The 11,130-nt window shown below is 42.9% G+C and overlaps 1 protein-coding gene across 1 annotated transcript; it reads right to left on the minus strand.

Moving 5' to 3' along the window:
* Positions 1-521: 521 nt before the first annotated feature.
* On the minus strand, positions 522-5,992 carry LOC101779169. Its single transcript, XM_004980154.3, has 3 exons — positions 5,805-5,992; positions 5,642-5,716; positions 522-3,273 (listed from the first exon to the last, which is right to left on the minus strand). Exon 3 carries the CDS (start codon positions 3,238-3,240, stop codon positions 775-777), a length of 2,466 nt encoding a protein of 821 aa, XP_004980211.1. The 5' UTR covers positions 3,241-3,273; positions 5,642-5,716; positions 5,805-5,992; the 3' UTR covers positions 522-774.
* Between the last annotated feature and the right edge of the window lie 5,138 nt (positions 5,993-11,130).

The following is an 11,130-nucleotide window of genomic DNA, read 5'->3' on the forward strand; positions in this document are numbered from 1 at the left end:
GGCCCTTATTGAAGACCCAACCCATCACACCAAAAGAGACTAAACGAAGAGCCGAACAGATTAATCTTGCTTAATCCATGCTCAGGAAATGTTTGCCGGAGCAGAATATTGTTGAATCACGGACTAATTAGGCTTAACAGATTCGTCTCACCGTTTAGCCTCCATCTGTGTAATGGGTTTTGTAAATAATTTAATACTCCTAATTAGTATCTAAACATTCGATGTGACAAGTGCTAAAAATAAGCAACGGGAACCAAATGGGATCTAAGGGGGTGTTTGTTTCTTTAGCACCTCCTAAAATTCCTGTCACATCGAATGTTTAGATACTAATTAGGAGTATTAAACATAGGCTAATTACAAAACTAATTGCACAGATGGAGACTAATTTGCGAGACGAATCTATTAAGTCTAATTAGTCCATGATTTGACAATGTGATGCTAGAGTAAACATATGCTAATGATGGATTAATTAGGCTTAATAGATTCATCTCGTGAATTAGCCTTCATCTGTGTAATTAGTTTTATAATTAGCTCATGTTTAGTCCTCCTAATTAGCCTCCAAATATTCGATGTGACATAAATTTTAGTCAGGACTAAAGATCCAAACACCCTCTAAGTAGCAGGCGACCAATGAGTTCGCCAAGATTTTTGATGAATGATGTTCCTCATGGTTCTCCAGCGTTACCTTTTTCTCATCATCGCCATGAACTCAATGTAGTCAATTTGCCCATCCTGAAGTGAAAACCACGTAGGTTATCCGGAGATGTGCCGTTGTTAATTTGTTTTACTTGCCCTTTGGGCTCGCTCCGTTAATTGTTCAGGCTCCTCAGAAATCTCAATCCCATCCTCGTTAATAACTTGCTCATCCCCGGTGACGTTATTAGTTTGTCTGGTTTCAGTACCATTTTGCTGCAATGCTTGAGGACTATTGTTCCCAGATGCATTATCATCCTCATGCCAGAGGCTACTCTTCTCGATGCCGCAGTGCCAAAGCAATACCCATATGAGGGTTATGAACTCCCCTCCGGATTGGAGGTCCCACACGTGTGCTTCTGCATTCCAACTGGGAGCAATGTGCACAAGTAAATCTACCCAAACTCCTGCCAGAATCTCCCAACGGTTTTGCTCATCCTCCTCGTCAATCAGCTCCATTGCTAGCATAGCACCCTGCTGCACAATGTTCATGTTCAGCTTCCCACTCTCACTGTCCTGCGCTACATTCCTCGCGGTTGCCATCAGTGTCTCATACCTAGTCAGGGTTGAGTCACAATCCTTGAGTGCCTCACAAGCATGTTTTATGGTTTTGTCAAGAACCAGTTTGGGTGTAAGAAAACCATCTGGCAAAAATTTAGACCGAAAAACCAGCAGGTAGGCACAGTACCGAGACAAGCTGCTGGCAGTGCGATAGTTAGTCCTGAGTTGGCCTCGTACATGGATACTGTCATCAACAAGGAACGAAGAGCTGCGACCCAGTTTTCTTCCCAAATATGACCAGATGGATCCCAGGAAGCTGGGATCCCTCAAGTCAATGTTCCTGTCTTTCGCAAGCTTGACCTCACAAAGGCTGGTTGCGATGTGCCACACTAGAATGACTTGAGAGCAAGTGGGCAGTTCAATACATGCCCACTGGTACCGGACAAACCTATTGTTATTGGGTGGGTTCCTAAGTGTCGGAATATCTCTGCGCAGCGGTTGCCTGGTGAGGCCTTGTCTGCGGAGCCCCTGCAGGATCGCAGGCTTTACACATTCAGGGATCCTGATGGCAGCACCAGGTTTTCTTCCATTGAGAATATCTGGAGCCACTCCCAGGGTAATAATGTGGGCCAGTTTCCAGACCGTCGGCTTGTAAGTACATGACTGCAAGAACTCATACTGGTCGATGCGTCCATGCCATGTATCGGAAATTTTGGAGGCGAAGAATGAACTTATCAGATGTTCTATGAGACTAGTGCTCGCAGTCGCAGTACGCCAGCATTGGCTCTGCACATACTTGCACACGAGGAGTAATCTCGTCCAGTTGGAGAGCAGGTATGTCACCATCTCCCAGACCTCCTTGAACACCATGAGTATCAGGAACACCCATGTGGTTACGACACCGACATCAAATCCACCCACCCGGAGCCGGGTTATGCGGCCTTTCTCATTGTCATAGCTACTGCAGACACTCACGACCAGCCAGACAATGACAGGGATAGTTGCCATGGACTGGATGAGGATCAGGGAGAGAGAAAGAAGCCCTCGCCAGAAGACCATAGGGTAGAAGGTGAAGTAGTAGTCTATGGTGAATGCAAGTTCCAGCTCCAAGATTCTGAATGATCGCCCTGCTGCTCTTGCTGCCTCTGCATGTTGATCACCAATGATCTGAGAAATGATTAGATTCCGTGTCCTGGAGATGCTTCCCGGGTGTAGTGGCACATCCTCAAGCCTACAGCGAAGTAGCCTTGACAATGCGAAGGCCAGGCTGAAGTCCTTGTACGTGCTACTTCTGGAGCTCGAGCTCAAAAGTGGCCCGGAGGAATTCCAAATCTTGTCCAGTGTGATCAGTGAGTCTGGATGATGGCTCATATCAAGATGTAGGACATACTGAGGCTTCTTGATCTTAAGCTTCCCCTTGTACTCTCCATAAACCAGATACCTTTGAAAGTGGTTGAATTCGTTTCTCCGGTCATCATGGTCACCCTCAGTCATGCGCCGCAGGTACTCCGGGAGGAACTCTGAGCTCCGTCCATGCCACAAGGATTTGAGAGCCCTGTTACGTGCCAAGTACCGGTATGTGCTCCGCAGTTGCAGGATGACCAAGAACCACCAATGTGGATTAGTGAAGATCCCCATGTCCAAGTTAAGCATGGCCCCTGCCGCGATGAACTTTATCACATCTGGCAGCACCATCAGCGATGGCCGCTCACTGTCATCCATGATGCTGTGCCTGGAGAGATAGCCCAGGCTACGGTGGAAGCTTACAAGCAAAATGCCCCAGAAAGCAAACAGCGGATTCTCGGAACATGCGGACTGCATGGCTCCCAATAGATACACCAGTATCTGATTAGACATGCCGTCAACGATCTCCATGATGGCTGATAAGGTCGAGCTGCGAGACCGGAAGCGGTAGATGTCCATGATGAACGTCGCAAGGAACATCACTGTGACAAGTGCCACTAAGAACTCGATGCGGATCAAGACATAGATCTTTGTTTTCAGAACGATGAATAAGGATGCAATTGCAGCGCCAACATCCAACATGTTGTAGTAAACTTCTGTCTTTTAATTTTTGTCCTGCTGGTGAAGTGTTCAGAGTGAGCAAGTTTTAATAAAAAGAATAAAATTAGTGTTCAGAGTGACATAGAGGCACGTTTATCATTACTAATTTATTCACCATGTATACATATTTTTTTTGCTGTAAGAATAATCTATTTGGGTATTAAGCTATTTTGTTCACCTTTGTAAACTAATTTGTTTGCGGTATTAAATTATTTTTCTATTTTGCGTGTGGAACCATATTCTTTTTATAGACTAATTTATTTGTGATGCTAAATTATTTGTTTGTTTTTAGATACTAAGTTGTTTGGTGATGTTTTGTTTGTGATGTCCAGCTTCTATTTTTATCCTGTACAACCAAATGTCCACGTTGTTCAACATTTTTTTAACAGAATATCATTATTTTATTCATCATGTTTAATCTTCATGTGAAACCAACATTTGTTCGTAGTAGTAAGAACAAGTATTCTATATTAAAATATTTTTAAAAAATATCATCCAAATATAGTCAAATGGGGTATAAGAAATCCAATGGTGAAATTAGAATTTAATTTTGATGCTCGGGTAAGAATTACTTTTTTAAACTCTAAACTTGCACGTAGGATGATGTCATCCGCTTTTGTTTCTCTTTTTCACCGATCGGAAACAATCTAAACAAACATACGGGTTAATGGAGCATATTTGGATAATCCTTGAAACAAGCAGCGAATCAGAGGAAGATGAAGACCAACGGGTCCAAGAAGGGTTAAGGACGATCGGCCTATAGGGGCCCATGCTGATCGGCCTAGGGTTCTCTCGTGCTCAGTTTTGACAAGTGATACTCCAAGATGACTTAAGGGCTAAGTTTGTGAAGATATGGTACAGATCGGTTCGGGATCGAAGAGGATCAAGCGGAGATTAGGAAAGTTATCAAAGATCAATCCCATCCCGAAGCTATCGATGTGCCAACCCCACATGCATGTAAAAAGAAGACTCTAGAGCATCGAAGAAGTAGATGAAAGGAGGCGTGAGCGGGCAAAAGGAAGGCCCAGGCTGATCGGCCTGGACCCTCTAGGCTGATCGGCCTGGGGTGTTCCTTCACTCGATCGCCTTCCAATTTATGCCACGCGCTCTCCAAACTATAAATACCCCGAAAATCCAATGAGCATCATATTGAAGACGACATATTCGACATGAAGTAGCAGAGAAGAAGGAGCTTGAGGGACACCACTTTGGAGAGCTGATGATTCTGTGAGGAAGATCCATGCCGGAGTTCTGGAGCTAGGATCATCAAGATTAAGGTAAGATTCCAGTGGTGATCTTGTGATGTAAAATCATTCATGGTGAAGTTAATAGATCTGTTCTTATTCTTAGCAATCTAAGTATCTCCTTCTATGGTTTTATGCTCTTTCGAGTTTGCTTGCTTTTCAATCTATGATCGATGATAGATTACTTAGGATGTTTATGTAGTTGTGGTAACCAGATTTGCATGCGTAATCTACCGATGAGTATAACATATTCTTGTGATCGTGCTCTTAATTACCTATACTGATAGAGAGGATCGTGACATGGTCTTTCTTGTGTAAGATGGGTGTTTTCGGGAGCCAAACCGAAGGTGTAGATTTAAAGATGCTTTTACTAAGATCATATCTATTTTGCTATCCATGCTCAGAATTACAACATATGCATAGTCTAGGTTGGTTATCTCTGCTCTATCTGTTATCTGTCTGTACATGCTTAGTAGATTGGATCTAAATGTCTCATCAACATCAAGTTCATACTAATAATGGTATTTGAACTAGATCTTGATCTTATACTATAAGTTTCACGGATTAATAAACTTTCGTCTTCTGAGAGAAAAGTTATAACTGGTCCGTACGGCCGTCAACGGTAAGCAAATGATAGTGTAGCAAGTGACAGTGTGGATTTTGTCACCTTCTAGCGATAGCTAGACGCACCCATCGTGAACCACGACGAGGCGGCCTAGGTCGGTTGTGCGCGGCCAATAGGCGAAGGCCGCGAGTGTTGGCTCAAATATGGCTCCACTTGGCTCTGGTGTTGGACTTGTGAAAAAACTGGCCATTGGATTGTGTCTTGGTTGGAGGTGTTTTTCCCAACTTGTTCCCAAAACTGAGTTTTAGGTATAATGTTGGACACTTTTAGAGATGATTTTACATCCTAGGCACTTTTAGAGATGACACGCCCCTGTTTGTTCACACAAGCGGGTCTTCAACATTCTTACTTCCACGCTGGTCCGTTTGTGTTGAAAAATGTGTATAATGCTGTAACTTCCGTTCTACCGGTAAACAACTGATGTTGTAAGCCTGTAACTAGAGTGAATAGTATACGGATGCTCTTGTTGAGATTAGATGTTCGTGTGTTTGTTTGATTAACACCGACACCGTACCTCGAGAGGAAGTTGCCAGGGAACTCCGCTTGATGGAGATCGAGAGCGTCGACAACGCTGTGAACAACAGGAAGGCTGGAAGGGAATGCAGCGCATCAATCAATAACTCAATCAGACAAGACATATACATATGTAATCAACGGAGTAATAACTAGCTGTTCACCTTAAAAAACCAAATGTCGTTGGAGCGGACGTCCGCGGCGACGACGACGGTGCGACCCCTGCCGGCCGGCTGCCACTGGACACCGCCTTAGTTGTGGTGTGCTGGTGTCACCACAGCAGGCGGTTGGCCTCCTCCTCCTCCTCTTGCTGCTGCTGCAGCTAAGCAGGAGGAGCAGCGAAGAAAGCAGCTCGATGCGCCGGCAGTGGTGCCAACACTACTGGTGCCGGCTTCACTAAAAAAAAAAGAGAAGGAATTGCCGGGGCCCACGGGTGGCGCTGGCGCATCGGCCACAGGATCGATCCGTGTGTCTCCAATGTGACGTTTCAACGGAGGCACCTGAAACTTTCGGTCGGACCTAGGCATACGGTCGATGCCTCTCCTTCTACAAAGAAGTCTTGCAGGGAAAGTTCAGGGGTTATTTGATACGAGATGCTAAACTTTAGTAGGGTCACATCGGATGTTCGGATGCTAATTAGGAAGATTAAACATGAGCTAATTATAAAACTAACTGCAGAACCCCTATACTAATTCACGAGACGAATCTATTAAACCTAATTAATCCATCATTAGCAAATGGTTATTGTAGCATCATATTGTCAAATCATGGACTAATTAGGCTTAATAGATTCGTCTCGCGAATTAGACTCCACCTGTGCAATTAGTTTTGTAATTAGACTATATTTAATACTCCTAATTAGCATCCAAATATCCAATATGACAGGTGCTCCAAACACCCCCTAAGTTACGTATTTAGTACTAGTTCATCAACCCATGCTCCCGCACGGGCTAATACTTTTAACATATATATATATATATATATATATTATAAGTTCTTGCTTAATTTTATTAGGGTGAACTATGAATCAAAATTGCTTTTGTTTTTCTTTCTTGTACCTGTTGATTTCTTATACTTATGGCATCATAAGAGGGGTCATACAATCTTGCAGCAGAGACGGTATATAATTTAATAATATACCATATATTTATGAGCATCGGATGTCATAATTGAGGAGCGAGAGATCAGTACATTTTTAAGGGTCTGTTTGGATACACACTCATAATCTTTAGGACTTCACTTTTAGTCCACTTTTAGGACGTGTGCATCCAAACATATGTCATAAAAGTGCATTCATAATGTTTAGGAGTGTTGTTTTCATTAGGAGGACCAAACCATCATAATGGGTCATTTTTCTCCTAAAAGTGGTCCCCAACCCATCCTTTATCCCTGTTGCCCCTCCCCTTCTCTCTCCACGGCGCTAGAAACAGAGCAGGGGTGGAGTAATTAGGGGTACAAAAGTCATTTCCCCTCTAACATCCTAAAGATTATGATTCCATCCAAACAGCCCACTCATAAATTTTAGGATTACCAATTTCTAGCTCATAAACTTTATGAGTGTCCTAAAGTTTATGAGGGTGTATCCAAACAGGCCCTAAGATTGCAACCAAATCACTATGTTTCATGTCTTCTCAGTATAGTTTGCGTTCCTATTTAGTAGATATCTAAAGTTTGTGTTATGATATACAAACAACGATCATATGTAAGACATATTTTGTAGGAGGATTCAATAGGAATAAAAGATTCCATAGGAATAACAGTTTGAGAAGCAGCAGGTAAAAACAAAAACTTATGATATGATTAGTTGGCGTCACATACGCCCTAAAAAACCCTAATTTTATAATATAAATCAAAGAAATTTAATAGACAATACTTGGCCGCGCGTTGATATCTTTCTCACGTGTTCTTTGAAACACATCAGCCTGATATCGCTTCTAGCGTAACCAGTTGATCTAAAGCTTCCCTGCAACCCCTTCGATCTATGGCCATTGTATCTCATCCCTAGACCTTGAACCATAGCCTTCCTAAATTTAGGTTAGAATATATTTGGTAGTTGTAGTTATACGTATCGTAGACTGCCATATATATCCGAGGAAGTTTTGCTCCCCAAATCTTGTACTCAATATATACCGGCCGAGACCTCAATGCAATACAAATCATCTATTATATATATACAATCTATTTCTCCTGCACTTACAACGAACCCTAGCTGCCAAAAGTTTAGGAAGCATCCATAACCAGGCATCGGCAATCGATGAACTCAGAATCCTAGCCGCTATAGTTTAGGCCGCATCCGCAATCATCTATTATTGGCCGCCGATGAGGGTGAGCCACTCTTCCTACATGATTCCTAAGACAGCTCGCGCAGGCTGAGCAACATCTAGGCCTAGCACCGCGTGTGCAAGGAAGCAAAAAGCAGGTCAGTATAGACACACGGGTTGTCAGCGGGACCGTCGATAGGCTGCGAGAGCAGGGACTACAGCCTTGAGCACCAGGCACTGCATACATCACAATGACAAGAAAGGGAGCCGTAGTGCTTGAAGATTTTTTTTTTGAAAAGCACTACTTGAAGATTTTGATGGGAATAACAGTTCTGTTATACGCGATGGCGGAGGAACGACAAAGTAAACAAGATCAATCGCAGAGGACACGAGATTTAACGTGGAAAACCCTCCCAATGCGAGAGGGAAAAACCACGGACGCCAGCCAGCAACAATCTTCACTATATCTGGGTGTGGTTACAACGGAGATTTACAACTTGGGGATACCCTAACTTGGGGCCTTCCCGTATAGAAGTCTATGGTGCGTCTTTTCCATGAGGGAGGTGGTCCATATATATAGGGAGGAAAAACCCCCACAGCCTCGTCTATTAGCAATATGGTACTAATAGATGGTGTAGTCCCTCCAAACGCTAATGGGCCACTTAGCTTCGGCCCACTTCACTTCGGCCCAAGAATTTGGATCATAACCCAACAAACTCCACCTTGAGACAAATTCCTTCTTATAGCATAAAACGAACCTTCACCCTGAAACAAACAAAGAAAACACCTTCGGCGCCAAATAGCCTCTTGGGCTAAACAGTAATACCAACTAAGCTTGAGCAAAGCTCAAACTTAGCAACAGGAACTGGCTTTGTGAACATATCAGCAGGATTCTCATGAGTGCTAATCTTGCATACCTTCAACTTGCCCTTTGCAACAATATCTCTAACATAATTATATTTAATCTCAATGTGTTTTGTCCTCTCATGAAACATCTGATCTTTAGTGAGATAAATTGCACTCTGGCTGTCACAAAACAGGTTAATGCAAGAATCAACTCCAGCAATTTCAGCAAACAAACCTTTTAGCCAAACTGACTCTTTACTTGCTTCACAAATAGCCATATATTCTGCTTCAGTGGTGGACAGCGCAACAACATCCTGCAAATGTGCCTTCCAGCTCACAGCACAACCTCCAATGGTAAAAACATAACCTGTGAGCGATCTTCGCTTATCCAAATCACCAGCATAATCAGAATCAACATAGCCAACGAGTCCTTTTTCAGTCCTGCCAAACTTCAAACAAGCATCTGATGTGCCTCGCAGGTACCTGAAAATCCACTGAACGGTCTTCCAATGCTCTTTACCAGGGTTAGCCATATATCTACTCTGGACATACATCAAAGACCCAACAGCACTAGCATACGAAACTCTGGACATGTACTCAACTTCCTCATCAGTGCTAGGACAGTGTAAAGCTGATAATTTAAAGTGGGGTGCAATGGGAGTACTAACTGGCTTTGAATCATGCATGTTGAAACGATGAAGTACTTTCTGAATATAATTTTGCTGACTAAGAAACAATAAACCAGAAGCACGGTCTCTAGTAATTTCCATACCTAGAATTTTCTTAGCAGCACCAAGATCCTTCATGTCAAATTCACTGCTCAACTGAGCCTTTAATGTAGTGATTTCTTTCTTACTCTTGGCAGCAATCAGCATATCATCAACATATAATAGCAAGTATATAGGTGATCCATCAACAAATTTAATGTAGACACAGCTATCATAATCAGATCTCTTAAAGCTATTTGACAACATAAATGAATCAAACCTCTTATACCACTGACGAGGAGACTGTTTCAAACCATATAAGGACTTCTTCAATTTGCAAACATGATCCTCCTTACCAGGCATTATGAACCCTTCTGGCTGGTCCATGTATATCTCCTCCTCAAGCTCTCCATGCAAGAATGCTGTCTTCACATCTAGCTGCTCAAGCTCAAGATCACGCATAGAAACAATGCTAAAGAATGTACGGATTGAGCTATGCTTCACAACTGGGGAGAACACATCATTGTAATCAACACCTGGAATCTGACTGAAGCCTTTAGCTACTAACCTTGCCTTAAACCTCGGAGGCTCACTAGGAGATATACCCTCCTTCCTCTTGAAGATCCATTTGCAACGCACGGTCTTCTTATTTTTAGGCAAACGCACCACGTCCCATGTGCAATTCTTCTCCAGGGATTGCATCTCTTCTTGCATAGCTGAGATCCACTTCTCACGATCTCCAGAAACAATGGCTTCAGTGTATGTAGCCGGCTCATGAGTGTTCTCCACCTGTTCAGCACAACTAAGAGCATAATGAATCATATTACACTCTTCAATCAATCTGGATGGAGGCCCACAACTCCTCTTTGCTCTGCGAAGTGCAATAGGCTGATCGTCTTGCTGCAAAACAAGAGGTGAGTGCTGAACAGTATCAATAGTGTCATCAACAAATTCATCTTCCTGATCATCCATGTGCTCCACCTGCACACTCACATTCTGCTGCTCATCATCAGATCTGTCCGGTACAATATCCATGGGCAAACTGTCATTAAACATCACAGATTCATTAAAAACAACACTCCTGCTCATGAAAGTCTTTCTTGTTTCAGGATTCCATAGCTTATATCCTTTTACTCCAGAACCATAACCAAGAAATAGACACTTAATAGCTCTAGGCTCCAATTTTCCATTATCAACATGAGCATAAGCAGTGCAACCAAAAACTCTCAACTGTGAATAATCAACAGGCGTACCAGACCATACCTCAATAGGAGTTTTCTTGTTGAGTGGAATAGAAGGTGACCTGTTGATCAAATAGCATGCCGTGTTGGCGGCCTCTGCCCAAAAACGCTTGCTCATCTTCGCGTTGGACAACATGCAACGAGCCTTCGATATGATGGTTCTGTTCATGCGCTCAGCCACACCATTCTGTTGCGGAGTGTGCGGAATGGTGCGATGCCTCACAATACCTTCTTTCCTGCAATAATCATTAAACTCATGCGAGCAAAATTCACCACCATTATCAGTACGAAGCAGCTTTACCTTCTTCTCAGTTTGCCTTTCTATCATTACTTTCCACTCTTTAAAAGCAGCAAATGTATCATCTTTACCTTTCAGAAAATAAGGCCATACTTTTCTAGAGTAATCATCAATGATAGTTAGCATATAATTTGCAC

This window comes from Setaria italica, chromosome VIII (assembly GCF_000263155.2).
Source record: "Setaria italica strain Yugu1 chromosome VIII, Setaria_italica_v2.0, whole genome shotgun sequence".
NCBI lineage: Eukaryota > Viridiplantae > Streptophyta > Magnoliopsida > Poales > Poaceae > Setaria > Setaria italica.